The following is an 18999-nucleotide window of genomic DNA, read 5'->3' on the forward strand; positions in this document are numbered from 1 at the left end:
ATGCTCTGCATTCTTCAGCCTAGAGTTCCAAGTCTTGCTGCCAAGGCTTTACACTGTCTTCTGAGGTAAGACTGTGGTGCCCTCAGCCAGTTCCTGAGAATTTAGAGATTACCCCAGCCCTTGCTCTGTCTCTGGCTTGGTAGGTGATGTCAGGGAGGAGGTGTGTGTGTGTGTGTGTGATCATCTTGTGCTTTGGTAGGTACAATTTTACACCCTTATAGTGTAGAAATGCCCAAACCCTGCCCACCTTCAAGACTGTGCCCCTTTCTTTCATCTGATTTTGATTATTATCCTTTTGAGATACTTTGTTGTGACTGGTCATAGGAAAAGTCATGGAATTCCTTCTACACTGCAGCCATTTTAGTCCCACTTACTTCTTTATAAGTCAATCTTTCCATATCCATTAAAAAATACATAGAATATTCTGTCTTATCTCAATGTTTTACCTTGCTCATTAGGCATAAAGCTGAGTCACTAAAGTAAACCTAAAAATATCTTATTTTAGAAATACAAATAAATATCAACTTTATGTTACAGTCACTAAAAGTAATTTGTATTTAGACATAATGCTACATCCAATAATGTTTTCTTTTTAGTTAATGACTAAGAAGAATGAAAATTTAGTTATTGTATCAAGAAAATGTTTTGAATATTTTTATTTCATTATTATTTTTTCAAGTAAATTATATACTTTCTGTTGGAATAAACTGGAGTGCAACCTAAAATCAGAGTACCAATGAGTGTTTCATACAACAATCAGTAAATGTTTATTGGGACATAGTTCCTATCTCACTCAAATGGGCTTAAAACCTAATTGGATTTTGTTGGGAATGGTGTTAATAAAACCCTACATAGACTCACAGGATCAAAGATTTATAGTTAGAAAGAATATAAGAAATCTGAGCCCCACAATGATGATGAATAGCTTGCCCAGGCTAAAAAAAATAAGTCAAGGAGACAGAATTTGTCAGAAATTGAACCTAGTGTAAAAAATAGACTCGAACAGGACTACAATCCCCACAAGCCTTTGCTCCACTTCCCCAAAATGCTTTGTAATCTCACGGGAATTCTGAGGTGGGCCGAGATCGAGGAAGGATTTAAGCTGGTGGCAAAGGTTTTTGGGTCTTCTTTTGGACTTCCATTTTGGAGCAGATGAGTCTCTTCCGTGATGTGAGGTTCTCTGGCCTAGGCACGTGTTTTTTCTTATTCTGTATTTTCTTTCATCTTGAACCTTTAATAAACCTCTAAAAAAATATAATGCTCCTTGCAGAGAGAAACTAATTTCTACCTGCCTCAGTCTCCCCATATTCCTAAATTTTAATCTTTACACTAGGTCCTCTAAGTCCAAATTGAGCCTTTTTCCACTATACGTGCTGCTTCAAATGATATGCAATTTAATAGAAATATATGTAAACTCTTCATTTGGATAAAAAAAAGTCATCAGTTTCACAAGAAGAAGATCTGGAGAGCTTGGCTAGACAGCAGTATGAAAATGATCCAGAGATTTTAATGAAATTTCAAACCCAATATGAGTAAAAAATGTGATAAAGGCAGACAAAAAAGCTAATATGAACTTAGGCAACATCAAAGAGAGCCATAGAATCAAGAATTAAGAAGGTGTCAAGAGTCCTCTTGTACTCTGTTGTGGTCAGACTACTATGGAGTATTATATTCAATTCTGAATAATACAATTTTGAAAAGGTCCTGAATAAGTGAGAGATATTCAGAGTAGGGTAGCCAAGATGCTACTGTTTCTCTATTAATGCCACAGAAGGACTGGGTAAAGGAATAGAATAAATTTAGCCTAGAGTAGAAAAGATTTATTTGGGACCATAAAAGCTTACTTCAACAATCAGAAAGGCTATGTGGTAGAAACAGTGTTAGATTTGTTTCGCAGAACTGGGAACAATAGATGGAAATTACAAAGAGGAAAATATGGGCTTGATGTAAGGAAAAACTTCCTAACAATCAGATGAACTTAAGGCCCCTTTTGAATCTGAGTTTCTATGATTCTGATTTTTTATTATTAACCTTCATATAGGCATAGTTAAATTCTAACTATTAAATATAATTGCCCTTTTTAATAGCTCTTTAAGACTTGTAAAGTGCTTTCCTCCCAATCTTATGAGGTAGATAATACAATTATCACAAAGATGAGGAAAATAGAGGCTTTCAGAAATAAGGTGAATTGTCAATTAGTCACACAACTAGGAAGTCTTAGAACTGGGACTCAAACTCTGATATTACTATGCTGTTTCTAACATATACATTATCTTTATTGCCTCATTTAACCTGTGAATTTTAGATTTACTCCATGCTGCTTAGTCTTAAGAATTTTAGCAACCAGGAATGCATACACCCTCACTTAAGGATTAAGTATGGGGGAGGAAGGTCTATAACCTTCATGTGCTAGCAAGTGACAAATCAGAAACAACTGACTGACCCCCTGGGCTGTCCAAAGCCACATTTAAGCCACCATTGGTACATGTGAGACACAGGAAGTAACGAATTGCCTTTATGTTTCACGTCATCCTGTGAGAGCTTCTTGGCAGTGGAACTTGACTGTGGAGGAGCTTGAGTGTGAGACCTTGGACTGCTTCCCTTAGACTGTCACATGGTTAGAGCAAGGCTTCCCTTTCCTTGGCTTTTCTGGAGGCACCAACCTCCGAGTAGGCTCATCATCTTGGAAGAGGCCTCGTAGCTGGAAGCCCAGCTATATTTAATCCTCTGTCCCCCACCCCCTTGGCTGGGGCCTCTGAACTCCTGCCTGTTATCTCTCTCCCTCCCTTCCTCCCTCCCTCCCTTCCTCCCTTCCTCCCTCCCTCCCTTCCTTCCTCCCTTTCTTTCTCTCTCTCTCTCTCTCTCTCTCTCTCTCTCTCTCTCTCTCTCTCTCTCTCTCTCTCTCTCTCTCTCTCTCTCTCTTCCTTCCTTCCTTCCTTCCTCCCTCCCTTCCTTCCTCCCTTTCTTTTTCTTTCTCTCTCTTTCTCTCTCTCTCTCTCTCTCTCTCTCTCTCTCTCTCTCTCTCTCTCTCCCTTCCTTCCTTCCTTCCTTCCTTCCTTCCTTCCTTCCTTCCTTCCTTCCTTCCTTCCTTAATACCTTCTCTCTATTGTAAATAAACCACCATAAAATTCCATTCTGACTTGAGTATTTCATTGGGATTTAGAATTTGGATATGTTTGCTTGTTTTTTGCTCTCTGCTATTACAGAGACCCTGGTGACCAACTAAAAAAATATATTCAGTTTTAACCCTAAATTTTACCCTTAACAAACCTGATATAAACTCATTCTGCAACATTACAAAAGTAAGTTTCTTCCAACACTATTTGATTTAATATTAGTCTTTTTACAAGGTGTATATTTTTCATAGTTAAAATCCAACAACTTATTTTGTTAACTTCAATAGTTCTGCAAAAGTAATCATTTATGTCAATAAATGTCTACCCACTATCAGGACTTTGACTGTGACGAGGTGGTGTACATATTTGCAAAAAAACATTAGTTCTAGGGCATGTTGTTTGTCCTATCAATAGTGTATTCTAAAAAGGGTCTTAAATTTTGAATCCTTTTCTACTTCTAAATAATCAGCTCATCTACTTTTCCTAATAAACAATGAAACCTAACATTTTATATGAAGAGGGGTTTTGTATTTTTGGAGTAAAGCAGAAAGGAGTTTTAAAAAATTCTGAAAAATAGAAACATCTTCACAGTGAAGCCCCAGAACTAGCATAGTTCTACTATGAAAGAAGAATGTTCTCTTGAATCTGTTAAAGATTAAAATTGCCCAATATCAGCACAATGTCTTAAATAATACACTCTTCATAAACTCTTATTTGATGAATATTTGGACAATATTAGCATTTCAATTGATTCCTTATTTTTTAATGTTAATTCAAAGAAGGACCCTCCTCTAGAAAGAGGTCTGTGGACAAATAATGCTAACCTTTGTTTCCCTTAAAAGCATGTCCATTCTTTGTTAATCTGCTCTGTGATCTGGCCATATTGAGGGAAGCCAGAAGCCACTGTGACCAACATTTTGGGAGCATCCATTAGACTCATGATGTGGGCTGTTAAACAGGTATTGTCTGTCTACCTGTGTCAGATATTTGTCTGATTTCACAACTGGTAAACAATTCTCATTGACACACCATAAACATTTGCTCTCAACATGAAAAAAAAAATTGAAACTGGATAGCTAACATTCTAGGTATTTCTATTAATTATTAAAAGATAGGCTAGAGCCTTACTTCTGTGTAACTACTCAACAGGGTGTACAGTCAGTATTTGGAGACAGTGATTAACCCTTTTTATGGGGAGGGGAGCAGAGGGAAAGGGACAGTGAGATGATGCAATGGTATGCAAACTGTCTCAGTCTAGAGATCACTTCAGTGGACCAAAGGAAGGGACAGGTTACCTGTACTGACCATTCCTAATGATTATAAACCAGAAAATTTTCAGCAGAAATAAAAGGAATTAAAGTATTGCTCTTAATGTTAATGAAGACTTGTCTTAAATATAATTCATTCACACCAGAACTGAAAATAGAGGTATATAGTTCATATTTTAAAACATTATTTCACTTTGAAAACCATTAACTTTGTGTATAGAAAAAAATTTTAGTCATCTCAGTAGCTTCAAAGAGTTAATGCATGGTACTATTATGCTCTTGGTGGAATTATGGAACTAAGCCAGTCCTTTTGGAAAGCAATTTGGGCCTAGGCCCCAAAAGTCACTAAAGTGTGCATACCCTTTGACCCAGTGATACCACTATTAGGTCTATACCCCAAAGAGATCAAAGGGAGATGAAGACAATTCATATATAAAAAATATTTATAGGAGCTCTTTCTGAGGTGGCAAAGATCTACAAACTAATTCTATATCAGCCAGAGAGTGCTGAACAAATAATGGTATAAAGATATAATGATATATTACTAAATGACAAGAGATGCTGAAGTGAACAGTTGCAGAGAAACCTGGAAAGACTTATGAAATGATGCGGAGTAAAATGAGGAACTAGGAGAATAATTTACACAAAGAAGAACAACACCAAGAAGATAATCTTTGAATTCTGATCAATGCAATGATCAACCATGATACCGGAGGATTCGTAACGAAGCATATTATACTTGTCCTGACAGGTGCAAAACAGACATGGCCAACTGGTAGATTTGTTTTGCTTAACTTATGTTTATTTGTTAGAAGGATTATAGGAAGAAAGGATGGATGGTGGTGGAATGGAAGCTAGTGATAATGTCCCACCACAAATAAAGAAGAAAGAAAAGGCCATGGAATGCAAAATGCACAGAGAAGTTCAGAAAGAAACACAAGCAGAATGCCTGTGAAATAATACTTTGAACTTATATGCTTTTTAAAAAGCAACATGGGAACTTCCGGGTTAGCATGGCAGCAATCTAAACCTGGTTTACTTACTCTCCCCAGCACACATTGACAAGGATTACCCCAAAAGACCTTAAGAATCATTTTCAGAGGAGCGGAGGAGCTATAAAGTGGGGTGCAGCATTGAAGGTGTGTGGGGTTGGGGCTCTTCTAGTCTATAAGAGGGTGAAAGGGCTTCCACACAAAAGGGAGCCGATCCACCCTCCTCTACCCTCACTCACAGAGCCAGAGCCAGTACACGCCAAGATGAATGAGCAAGGGGTGCCTCTGGAATGAGTAAGGGGCACCTCTGGATCCTTGGGAGCTGACTAGGACAGCAGGGGACCTACCCCTGAAGGAGGCTAGGTGGAAAACCCCAGCACGCGAGAAAGCACAGACCTTAAGTGCCCAGACCCAGTGCACCCACCAGAACCAGGGAGTGAGAGAGGAGTTCTTCTGGAGTGAGAAGGGGACACTTCTGGGTCCTTGGGAGCTGACTAGGACTCCCCCGGGGATTTACCCCTGAAAGCAGCTAGACCAGAAACCCAAGTAGGCAGGAGAGCGCAGACCCTGAGCGCCCCTGGGAGGGTGACACCGAGAAGAGCTGCAAAGGAGTGTGGAGAATAGAGAGCCTGCCACAGGCAAAATCCTTGTTCCTTAACTCCATACACAGAGAACCTGCCCAGCTGACTCAGATTTCTGACTAAAGAGGGAAAGGAAAACATCCAGAAAAATGGCTAGTCATGCACAGGAGCCGCAAAATCCTTGCTCCTTAACTCCACACACAGAGAACCTGCCCAGCTGACTCAGATTTCTGACTAAAGAGGGAAGGGAAAACATCCAGAAAAATGGCTAGTCATGCACAGGAGCCTCAAAATCCTTCCAAAAAACCTAAAAAGAAGGCTGTGACCCTTGAAAATTTTTACAGAGGAATAACCCAGGCTACAGAGGAAATACTGGATGAAACTCAAAGGCAAAACCAAAACCAAATCAAACCAAAACAAAACAGAAATTTTCCATAAGACGTGCAAGAATGTCAAATGGAGCTCATCAAAAAGATGGAAGCCTTCTGGAAAGAGAGGTGGGAAATGGTTAAAAAAAATGAAGAAATCATAGCTGAATACTAAAAGGTTAAAGCAGAAAACCAAAAGATTATAACAGAAAACCAGGCCCTAAGGACCAGAATTGAGCAACTGGAAACCAATGATCTTACAAAACAGCAAGAATTAATAAAGCAAAGTCAAAAGACTGACAAAACAGAAGAAAGCATAAAATATCTCACTGACAAGGTGACAGATCAGGAAAACAGAGGAAGGAGAGACAATTTGAGAATCATTGGTCTGCCTGAAAAGCCAGAAATAAACAGAAATATTGACACCATACTACAAGAGATCATCCAAGAAAACTGCCCTGAAGTTCTGGAAGAAGGGGGAAAAATAAACATTGAAAGAGTTCATAGAACACCCTCTACACTAAACCCCCCCAAAACAACTCCAAGAAATGTAATTGCCAAATTCCAGAGCTTTCAAGCTAAGGAGAAAATCCTACAAGAAGCCAAAAAGAAACAATTCAGATACAAAGGAGTACCAATCTGGATCACACAAGACCTGGCAGCTTCAACACTAAAAGACGGCAAGGCCTGGAACATGATATTCAGAAAGGCAAGAGAACTGGGTCTTCAACCAAGAATCACCTATCCATCAAAACTGACTACATAGTTCCAGGGGAAAGTATGGGCATTCAACAAAATAAAAGATTGCCAAGTATTTGTAAGGAAAAGACCAGAACTAAGTGGAAAGTCTGATATCCAAACACAAAGATCAAGAGAAACATGAAAAAGTAAATATAAAAGAGAGGGAAAAGGAGAAAAATGTTTTGTTTTTCTTTTTTTTTTTTATTTAGACTCTCTTATTTAAGGGCTACAATTAGATCAAATTATATATATTAATATATGGGGAAAATGTTATTTGTAACTCTCAAAAATGTTTTCATTATTATAGTAAATAGAATAATCATTCATAGGAAAAGGTTAGGGCGTTAAAGGATATAAAATGATATTAAAAAAGGGTAAGGGGGAATCGATGATGGTACTAAGAGATACCTGAAGAAATAAAATAAATAGAATAATCACACAAAGATACACATGGGAAGGGGAGGGGAAGAATACTCTTATAAGAGGGAGAGGAAGAGAGTGATAATAGTTAATACTCAAATATTACTCTCAGTGAAATCAACTCTGAGAAGGAAGAGTATCTAGATCCATTGGGATCTTGAAGTCTATCTTATCCTACAGGGTAAGGAAGAATGGAAAACTAAGGGGGGGGGTAGGGGGAGGGAGCTCAAAAAAAAGGGAGGGAAGGAGAGGAAGGAGGGAACTTAATAGACCATAAAAAAACAAGAAGGGAACAAAAAGGGAGGGGCCAGAAATGGAAGCATATCTAGGGAGGGGAATAGGGGGATTGACTAAAAGTAAACCACTGGTTTAAAAGGATATAGCAAAAGAAGAAAGGTCAGAACCAGGAGAGGATATCAAAATGCTAGGGAATTCAAAAGTGACAATCATAACTTTGAATGTGAATGGGATGAACTCACCCATAAAACATAGACGAATAGGAGAGTGGATTAGAATCCAGAATCCTACCATACGTTGTCTATAAGAAAAACATATGAGGCAAGTAGATACTCACAAGGTCAGAATTAAAGGGCAGAGCAAGACCTATTGGGCCTCAACTGACAGAAAGAAGGCAGGAGTTGCAATCATGATATCTGACAAAGCCAAAGTAAAAAGAGACTTGATTAAAAGGGACAGGGAAGGTAAATATATCCTGACAAAAGGGAGTATAGATAATGAGGAAATATCACTAATCAACATGTATGCATCAAATGGTATAGCACCCAAATTTCTAATGGAGAAACTAGTAGAATTGAAGGAGGAAACAGATAGTAAAACTATATTAGTGGGAGACCTGAACCTACCACTATCAAATTTAGATAAATCAAATCAAAAAATAAATAAGAAAAAGGTAAAAGAGGTGACTGAAATCTTAGAAAAATTAGAGTTAGTAGATATATGGAGAAAAATAAATAGGAACAAAAAGGAATACACCTTCTTTTCAGCAACACATGGCACATTCACAAAGATTGACCATATACTAGGTCATAAAAACATGGCATACAACTGCAGAAAAGCAGAAGTAATAAATGCAACCTTTTCAGATCATAAGGCAATAAAAATAATGATCAGTAAGGGCACATGGAGAGCTAAATCAAAAATTAATTGGAAATTAAATAATATGATTCTCCAAAATCGACTAGTCAGAGAACAAATCATAGAAACAATAATTTCACTGAAGAAAATGACAATGATGAGACATCCTTTCGAACTCTATGGGATGCAGCCAAAGCAGTACTCAGGGGAAAATTTATATCCTTGAGTTCATATATTAACAAATTAGGAAGGGCAGAGATCAATGAATTGGATATGCAAATCAAAAAACTTGAAAGTGAACAAATTAAAACCCCCTAGAAGAAAACCAAATCAGAGATTCTAAAAATTAAGGGAGAACTTAATAAAATCAAAAGTCATAGAATTATTGAACTAATAAATAAGACTAGGAGCTGGGACTTTGAAAAAGCAAACAAAATAGACAAAATATTGATTAATCTAATAAAAAAGAGGAAAGAAGAAAATCAAATGAACAGTATTGGGAATGAAAAGGGAGAATTCACCTCCAATGAAGAGGAAATTAAGGCAATAATTAAAAACTATTTTGCCCAATTATAAGGCAATAAATATGCCAATCTAGGTGATATGGATGAATATTTACAAAAATATAAATTGCCTAGATTAACAGAAGAAGAAATAGAATTCTTAAACAATCCCATATCAGAAAAAGAAATTGAACAGGCCATCAAAGAACTTCCAAAGTAAAAAATCCCCAGGGCCTGATGGATTCACAAGTGAATTCTATCAGACATTCAAAGAATAGCTAATCCCAATACTATACAAACTATTTGACATAATAAGCAAAGAGGGAGTTCTACCAAATTCATTTTACGACACAAATATGGTACTGATCCCAAAGCCAGGCAGGCCAAAAATGGAGAAAGAAAACTACAGACCAATCTCCATAATGAACATAGATGCAAAAATCTTAAACAGGATACTAGCAAAAAGACTCCAGCAAGTCATCACGAGGGTTATTCACTTTGATCAGGTGGGATTTATACCATGAATGCAAGGATGGTTCAATATCAGGAAAACCATCCACATAATTGACCATATCTACAAGCAAACCAACAAAAATCACAATTATCTCAATAGACGCAGAAAAAGCCTTTGACAAAATACAACACCCATTCTTACTGAAAACACTAGATAGTATAGGAATAGAAGGATCTTTCCTAAAAATAATACACAGTATCTATCTAAAACCATCAGCCAACATCATCTTCAATGGGGATAAACTAGATGCATTTGTAAAAATGGAGATTTCAACCCCAGACTTCAATCCCCAGAAGTCCATGGCAGTTCCCAGAATTCCCTATAATCTCACCACAATCCCCACCTGGGCCGATAACAAAATTTGTATTTAAACTGACTGTACCGCCTACTTGCTCTCTGCTTCCACTTCTAAGGACACGCAGGCAAGATGTGAGTGGCTGTGAATGGGCTCTGTACCCTAAGCACGTGCTTTCTTATTTTGTATTTTCTTTAATTCTTAATTCTAATAATCTTTAACAAACCTCATAAAATATAATACTTTTAGTAGAAAAACTAATTTAAAATTTTACACATTCCCAATAAGATCATTATTATTATTAATATTATTCAATATTGTACTAGAAACACTAGCAGTAGCAATTAGAGAAGAAAAAGAAATTGAGGGTATTAAAATTGTCAATGAGGAGACCAAGCTATCACTCTTTGCAGATGACATGATGGTCTACTTAATGAATCCTAGAGAATCAACTAAAAAGCTAGTGGAAATAATCAACAACTTTAGCAAAGTTGCAGGATACAAAATAAACCCATATAAGTCATCAGCATTTCTATATATCTCCAACACATCTCAGCAGCAGAAATTAGAAAGAGAAATTCCATTCAAAATCACCTTAAACAATATAAAATACTTAGGAATCTATCTGCTGATACAAACACAGGAACTATATGAACACAACTACAAAACACTTTCCCCACAACTAAAACTAGATTTGAGCAATTGGAAAAACATTAACTGCTCATGGGTAGGATAAGCTAATATAATAAAAAATGACCATCCTACCCAAACTTATCTATTTAGTGCCATACCCATTGAAATTCCAAAAAACTTTTTTACTGAACTAGAAAAAACCATAACAAAGTTCATTTGTAAGAACAAAAGATCAAGGATATCCAGGGAAATAATGAAAAAAAAATACAAAGGAAGGTGGCCTTGCAGTCCCAGATCTCAAACTATATTATAAAGCAGTGGTCATCACCTCACACCCTACACCAATAAAAAACACTATCCACATCCAGAGAAAAAACTGTGGGAGTAAAAATACTAAAGAAAAACTACTGCTTAATGACATGGGTCGAAGGGGATATGAATGGGGAAATAGACTCTAAATGAATATCCTATTGCAAATACCAATAACTTGGAAAGAGGTTCTGATCAAGAACACATGCAATACCCAGTCAAATTGCACGTTGGCTATGGGAGGGGTAGGGGAAGGGGAGGGAGGAAAAGAAAATGATTTTTGTAACCAAGGAACACTGTTTGAAATTAAAAATAAAAATTCAAAAATCAAAACAAACAAAAAACAACAGTACTAAATAAAGAGGATTTTAAGGACACAGTTATTTTTCTAATTTATAATTAAAACAGAGAAATAGGGAATTTTATAGAATATTTAAACACTAACAAGTGAATTTTAAATGCATTCTAACCCTTGTGCTACTCTTTAAGTCACACCGGAAGAATTAATCATTCAAATAGTGTTGTTAAGGTTTTTTTTTTAAAAAAAAGTCTGGTTCATTAATTACCCCTTTTTCTTTGAAGCTCTGAGTACCAGGCTACTCCAGGACCCCATAATACAAGTATAAAATGTTGATCTTGGAACTGTTCCACTGTTAGAATAATTTTTCTTTGCTTCTGTCCTCTGTAACCATAAACTGCCTCTGAAAAAGCAATGAGTATTAGTTTAATTTGATTTAATTGAAAATTTTCTCATTTTCCCAAGTCTATAAATTAATTCAAAAGTAGATTAGACATACATACACTGGTGATTGAACTGTTAATTAGTAAAACCATTGTGTAATTTCTAATTTTGTATTATAAAGTAACAAAAATGTCCATACCCCTTGACATGGAGATTCTCCTGTTAGGAGAATTCAAGAAGGTCATTGACAAAAAGAAAGGCTCCATACTCACTTAAAATATTAATAGCAGAGCTTTTTGTGATAGCAAAGAACTAGAATGGCAAGCCATCTTCCAGCTCATTTTTAGTGGCAGTCCCACAGTCCCACATGTCTAGAACTCTCTGTCTCTCCCTCCCCTCCCCCCAATGCAATGGCTTCCATGGCTTCTTTCAAATTTACTGTAAGTGTAAGAAGTCTTTCCTGGTCCTCTTTACTTTTAGTGCCTTCCCTCTGAGATTACCTACATTTATCCTGTATATACCTTGTTTGTATGGACTGTCCTGCATTAAGACTATAAACTCCTTGAGAAAAGGAATATAATTTGCCTTTTATCTTCAGCTCTTAGCATAGTACCTGGCATATAATGGTTACTTAGTAAATACTTGTTGAATTGACAATTTGGAAACAAAGTAGATGCAATTGATTGGGGAATCGCTAAAAATCCCCAACAAAAACCACACTGTGATACATAAACGCAAACTGCCATAAGAAATAGCAAACAGGATGAATACAGAGATACATGGAAAGACTTATATGCACTTATGCAAGTGGAGGCAAAACAAGAAAAGAATATATAAAACATCAATGTAAACTGATATAATGTAAGACAATTAAAAATGAAATGTTAGAAAATTATAAGGAGCAAGCTTTAAACCCAAAGAAGAACTATGGAGAAAGAGGAAAAGATACCTCCCCCACTCTTCTGCAGAAGTACTGGAGGGAGCACAAGTAATGAACACTGCATAAGCAGATTTTTTTGAGGTATATTCATTTAATTTTTCCTTCTCTTTTAAAAAACTTTTCTATGAATGATAGCTTTCTTAGAGGAGGAAGAAGAGGGTTATAGAGGAAAGGTAATGTAAAAACAAAAAGATATCAGAAAAAATCTACTTTAAAAGACACATATTGCATTTTATTTAGTTCTATTTTTAAAGGCTATAGCCATGTGACCATAAAGCTTCCTTAATCTAGACTTATACCATGTGCTTGAAAGATTTTGCTTCTTGAAGAAGCATCATTCTCAACTTTTCTAATAAAGGACTACAAAATTACTTACCTGTTAGCACTGTGATTTTGACAAGTTTTAGTACTGAATGGACTAATGTGTTTGGCTGAAGCTGGTCCAATTCTACATATTGTATTCTTTCCAATTTCTGAGGATGTCTGAAAGGGAGATCTACAATATAGGAATGCTTTGAAGAGATATACACTAATAAATCTTCTAGAACTGTAACACTGAGTATACTGGAATCTAAAAAACAAAACAAAAAGCCCACAAAGATTATGGAAATAGTCTATTTGGAGAACTCTACTTTGTGCAATAATAGTTAGAAAGTAAATGATCCTTTTTCTGTGTTCTGGACTACATTAGTATTCCTCTTACCACAGAATATCTAGTCTCGTTTAAATATGAAAATAGAACCTTGAATTTAAAACAAATAAAATTAGCTTCTAATCCTCATTTTCCTATTTCTTTTAACTCACAATAAGCCTCAAAATCTTAATTACTTTTTATTGTTCTTTGATGGTAAATCAAGGAATAAATAATGAATGGATTTTTTTAAAGCTAAAGAACAGAACCTCTACTGAATACACTGCAATTGCTATCTGACACTTAAGACCTTTATAGCATCTCCTCACAAATTTCTGTATAGCAGTGGAGATGATCCTGGAAATTGCCTTTAAAGAAAATTGCTGGAATAAGCTTCCTTAGTTGTCATTTCTTTCTTTCTCATGAAAGCGCGATGCAAAAATAATTCAAAGACCTTTTATAAATAAATAAGAGTTTGCTGTTAGGGATACTCTATAAGGGATTCCTGAAAGAAATATGATGCTGGGCCAGAAGACCTCTAAAGCCTCTTCTAATTCTAAAATCCAGTAAGGATGTTGCAAGTGGAGCTATTTAAAGTTTTTGTGAATTAAGTGATTTTTTTTCCTGTTTAAATTTATGTGAGAATATTCATCATGAATCCAGTTATTTTAGCTGCGCTCTTTGTGGTGGCAAAAAATTGGAAAATGAGAAGATGCCCTTCAATGGGGAATGGCTGAACAAATTGTGGTATATGTTGGTGATGGAATACTACTGTGCTCAAAGGAATAATAATGTGGAGAAATTCCATGGGAACTGGAACAACCTCCAGGAAGTGATGCAGAGCAAAAGGAGCAGAACCAGGAAAACATTGTACACAGAGACTGATACACTGTGGTACAATCAAATGTAATGGACTCCTCCATTGGTGGTAATGCATCGATCCTGAACAACCAGAGGGTTCCAGGAGAAAAAACACTATCCACACCCAGAGGAAAAACTGTGGGAGTAGAAACACCAAAGAAAAAACAAATGCTTGATTGCATGGGTGGAGGGGGATATGACTGGGGATGTAGACTGTATGAACATCCTAGTGAAAATACCAACAATATGGAAATGGATTCTGATCAAAGACACATGTAATATTCAGTGGAATTATGTGTCAGCTACAGGAGGGGAGGGGAGGGAGGAATAGAAAATGATTTTTGTAACCAGGAAATAGTGTTTGAAATTGGCCAAATTAAAAAAAAAAAATGAATCCAGTTTTTTTCTTGGAGAATAATCTTTGGACAAGAAACATCAGAACATAATTAACTAAGAAGTGAAATCCAAGATAGGGCTATTTTGATATGGGGCTACCTTGAGAGGTAGTGAATTCCCTCACCAGAGGTCTTTGAGCAAATGTTGGATGACCGTTTGTCACATATCATAGAAGGAATTTTTTTTTCAGAAATGGTTTGGATTGTATGGCCTTGAATATCCATACCTTTCTGTTCACTTCTGAGATTCTAGGATTCTGATATCTCTAAAGTATACTTAATTTTACTCTGCAACAGTATATTTATTTCTAAATGCCAAATTTTCGAGTCTAAAACAAATCATTCAAGTGCTTCCACCTGTAGGGAAAATTTATAAAATTGGTTTGGCCTGGAGAAAGAACAATACAGAGGGTAAACTTTATTATCGCCCTTGTAATCTTTTAGTATTTCTTTTGTTATTAAAAAAAGTCTTATTTAATAATAATTACATATCTTTAACTAGAAACTAGTACAAATTTTTCCTTTTAAAAAATTATCATATTTTGTAGGCTACATTTCCCCTTTAAATTTTGTTTACTTAAAATTAAAATATGTAGCATTCCAAGCATATTCACATCTAAGAAATATAAATGATGTATGGATATTGTGTTTTCAGACACAAGGTTAAACTCTGATATTTGTGGGCAGACTCTTGACCTAGCCATGCTGCCTTTGTTCAAGGCAAACTCATTAACATTTTGTCAAAAGGTGTCATCATTACCATCCCATCCAATCTGAATTATCTATGCTTTGTTACCTATTCATTGAGCACCTCCCAAGCCACACTGAAATAAATTTGGGAGGGGGTCCCATGATTTTCTCTCTTGGACTTTGCATTATCACACTTGATACTTTCATCCTACTTTCTATCTAGGAACTCTTGTTCCTGCAACCTTGAAGTTCTCACTGCTGTCTTTCTCTTTACTAAGGCCACTCTTGGCCACATGCTTTCTGTCTTGGAATCCTTACTTCCACCTGTCTGCATTACTTCTCACATTTTCCTTTAATTATCTTTCTAAGGAAAATGTCCTCAGGGATTCATGCCTTCCCTTACCAATAATATTGACTTGTCTGTGTCCTTTATTCTTCACCCATTTTCTCAGACTCCTTGCTCCTTCTCAAATCCCAACCCACAAAGGAAAATTCTTTTTATAACAGCCGCTGGCTGGCCTGTTATAAAATATAGGCCCCAATGCAGCCTAGAGTGTTATTTTTTTCCTATTTAATATTTATATGCTTTACTAAAAACCTACTTTTATGCCCCACCAAGAAGTTAATTTTGGGTTTTCAAAAGACTTCAAATAGGAACCTACAGACAAATGATATATGTTCTCTAAAAATGTGACTTACAAATGTGCTTCAGAGGGGTTCATCACAAGGCAGTCTATGGACTAATGAATTTTTAGCTATAGTTAACTCTTGAAGACTATTACTAAATTACAGGAGGGCTGCAATCTCTATTGGTAGAGGTGATACACTGACAAAAACATGAATACTGAAATTCTATGCTAATACACCTAAAGATTTTTATTGCCCTTTCAATGAGGTCTAATTTGGGGGGGTCTATATTTGGGGTGGGCTAAATAGGGACTAATATGGTATATATAATAAAAGTATTACTGCATGATTACAGTTCTGTGAATTTTTTAAACAATTTATATGTGAGGTGTCACAAAATTCTTAGTGCATGTTTTAAGTTTTGGAGTTTAAAAAACTGGAACTTAGACTTTTGGTACACCCCGTGTAAAAGATCATTCATTCAATTTAAAGTTTTAAAACCTCTGATCAACTAATTCTAATCACTTATCTCCAAAAAAACTCATTATTTGAAAAGTATATACAAAGCAGAAAAACCAGTCATAGTCTAAGATAAGATACAAGATTTGCATCAAAGGCCAATAATTTTCATTCTTTTTTAAATTTTTACCTACTGTTTTAGAATCAATGTTCAGTATTGCCTCTAAGGCAGAAAAGTTGTTACAGGTTAGGCAACTGGGGTTAAATGATTTGCCCAGAGTCACCCAGCAAGTGTCTGAGGTCACATTTTGAACCCAAGATCTCCTATTTCTAGGCCTGGTTCTCTATCCACTGAGCAACCTAGATGCCCTCATCAATAACCCCCAAGGCTGTTTTCGAGGCAGAATATCTCAAAAAAATTCATTTGAAAAAACAGATTTAAATATTGTACATGAGCAGAAGATTAAAGAGTTGCAGAACAATGCCATTTAAAAAAATATCATTTCATAAACTTTTAGAACCTATAAGACAGGGGGCAGCTGGGTAGTTCAGTGGATTGAAAGCCAGGCCTAGAGACGGGAGGTCCTAGGTTCAAATGTGACCTCAGACACTTCCCAGTTGTGTGACCCTGGGCAAGTCACTTGACCCCCATTGCCTAGCCCTTACCACTCTTCTGCCTTGGAGCCAATACACAGTATTGACTGCAAGATGGAAGGTAAGGGTTTAAAAAAAAAAAGAACCTATAAGACACAAACTATTCTAATAGTTATAGAAATATTAAATCACCAAAATGTTAGCATATTTGTAAAAATGTTAAGTTCTATCTATACCAACCAAAATGATAGTGAAGCCAATTTGTTATTATACTTTGCATTTTTAAACTAACTTTTTTTTTTACATTTTATTTTGGTACAATTTCCAACAAGCATCCAAATGAATCCCATTATGAAGCACATTTCTTGAAAAAGTTAGTTTATCTGTTAATGTCTTTTAACTCTGACAGTTACGGTATTAACACTGACTAATGCATCTGACCAAACTCCTATACCATTTTTTAGCCAATTAAAACTATAAAGAACCTGTTAACAAATCATTATATTCATAATATGTCTTACATTCTTTAGACTGGACAGATGAGCAACTCCCCAAATTCAATAACTGACTCATAAATGTAGATTGAAGTACTGTTTCCCTATACCACTGGTCATCATGTAATGTGACATCTGGGAAAAAAGAAATGGAAAAAAACAGCAACTGAATGCATTTAGAAATTCCTAACTTGAGGTTAACTTTTTAAAATGTTATTTATTTTAAAAATATTTTTCCATGTTTACATGATTCTTTCCCTTCCCCTCCCACAGCTTACAAACAATTCCACTAGGTTGTACAAATGTACACTTGATACCTATTTCCATATTATTCATTTTTGCTACAGAGTGAAATTTTTAAAGTATGGTTAACATTTCAACTATGCTTTTCATAATCTAGTGGAAATTATATAACCATCTGAGTATTAATTCATGTCATAACCTCTCTACTTTATCTCCCATTCTTTTTTTTTTCTTCTTTGCTCCAATCTGATGAAGAGGCAGCCCTTCTTGCCAATGCTAATCCCCTCTCCTTTTCCCTCCCGTCAGTTTGATAACTGCCCCTTTGACCACTATCTTTAATCTTTATCCTTTGTATGCCTAAAATAACCAGTTCTCCACAATTCTTAAAAACAAATACACAAAAACCTCTCTGCTGCTAAATCTGACAGTCTTCTCACAAGCTTCATCTTACTTGACTTTTGTCACTCTTAACATCATTCATTTCCTCCTCATAACACTATTTTATGCTGGGTTTCCTCTTATCCAGATGTGACTTTTCAGTTTCCTTTGCTGGATCATTTTCCATCTCCTACCCTGTGAGTGACTCTCTGTTCTGAGGTCCCCTCTACACATCCTTTAGGAGATCTCATCTACTCTCATAGGTTCAATGAATGCATCAATGCCAATGACTCCCAAAGATTTACTGTCTATATTTTAGATTCCCTGAGTGGGAATAATGCTGGTTGTAGTATAAAATGGTGGTCTTTGTCAGGATCAAATTAAATAATGCACATAAAACTCTTGGGAAACCTTTAAGTTGCTGTATAAATAGTAGTAGCTACTATAATTAGTGCCTATGGATTAAAATTCAAATTCTTTTGCCTGGAATTCAAGGCTACCCCAGCCTACCTTTCCTTTTTTTTTTTTACCAGAACACACCCTATACCTGTGTTGGCGAACCCATGGCATGGGTGCTCTGTGTGCTGGAGGGGGCTGCTCCCCTCACCCACTTCCACCATGCCTGAGGACATTTTTCACATGTCCCATCCCTCTGCCCAGCAGCTCAATGTGGGCACTTTCTCCCTCCCCTGTCTGGGAGAATGCAGGGGGCTCACAGGAGGCTTGAAGGTGCCATTTGGGCATGCAACCTTTAAAATCATCACTGCCCTATACCCTTCTCATTTTCATGTCTTTTCTTTTAAAAAATAAAAACACAAAATATTTTATTGATGTCTTTTGCCTTTATATCACACTTATTTCTGGAGGAAACTTCTTCCAGAATGAATCTTCTTTTATAACCAAGAAAATCAATTAAGCAAAAACCTCATCTAATAATATGTAGAGCATTCTGTCCTGGGTGCCTACAGGTTCTTCATTAGGAAGAAGGAGCTATGTTTTATGATCTCTTCCCCAAGACCACTTACTGATTTTTACCAATTATTTAGTATTCTAAAAATCAGTTTTGCTTCTTTTAGTGATTAAAAAAATTTTATATTGAGGTTTTGTTTCTCTTATTCTGTATCATCTCATGCATTTCCCATTCCATGCCTCCTTTTAAGCTGTCTATAA

General features: G+C 36.1%; 1 protein-coding gene across 6 annotated transcripts in view; it reads right to left on the reverse strand.

Annotated features, from left to right (window-relative positions):
- Nucleotides 1-18999, reverse strand: part of SHLD2 (shieldin complex subunit 2) — a 114363-nt gene that overhangs the window by 26217 nt on the left and 69147 nt on the right. For 5 of the 6 annotated variants that reach the window (XM_007478637.3, XM_016427807.2, XM_056801014.1 and 2 more), the window contains 3 exons: nucleotides 17236-17343; nucleotides 12834-13028; nucleotides 11402-11536 (listed from right to left, as the gene is read on the reverse strand). In XM_007478637.3, coding sequence (XP_007478699.2) covers nucleotides 11402-11536; nucleotides 12834-13028; nucleotides 17236-17343 — 438 coding nt within the window. The remainder of the gene's footprint in view (nucleotides 1-11401; nucleotides 11537-12833; nucleotides 13029-17235; nucleotides 17344-18999) is intronic. The other variant, XM_007478638.3, reaches the window with a different exon arrangement.

Source organism: Monodelphis domestica, chromosome 1, assembly GCF_027887165.1.
Source record: "Monodelphis domestica isolate mMonDom1 chromosome 1, mMonDom1.pri, whole genome shotgun sequence".
NCBI lineage: Eukaryota > Metazoa > Chordata > Mammalia > Didelphimorphia > Didelphidae > Monodelphis > Monodelphis domestica.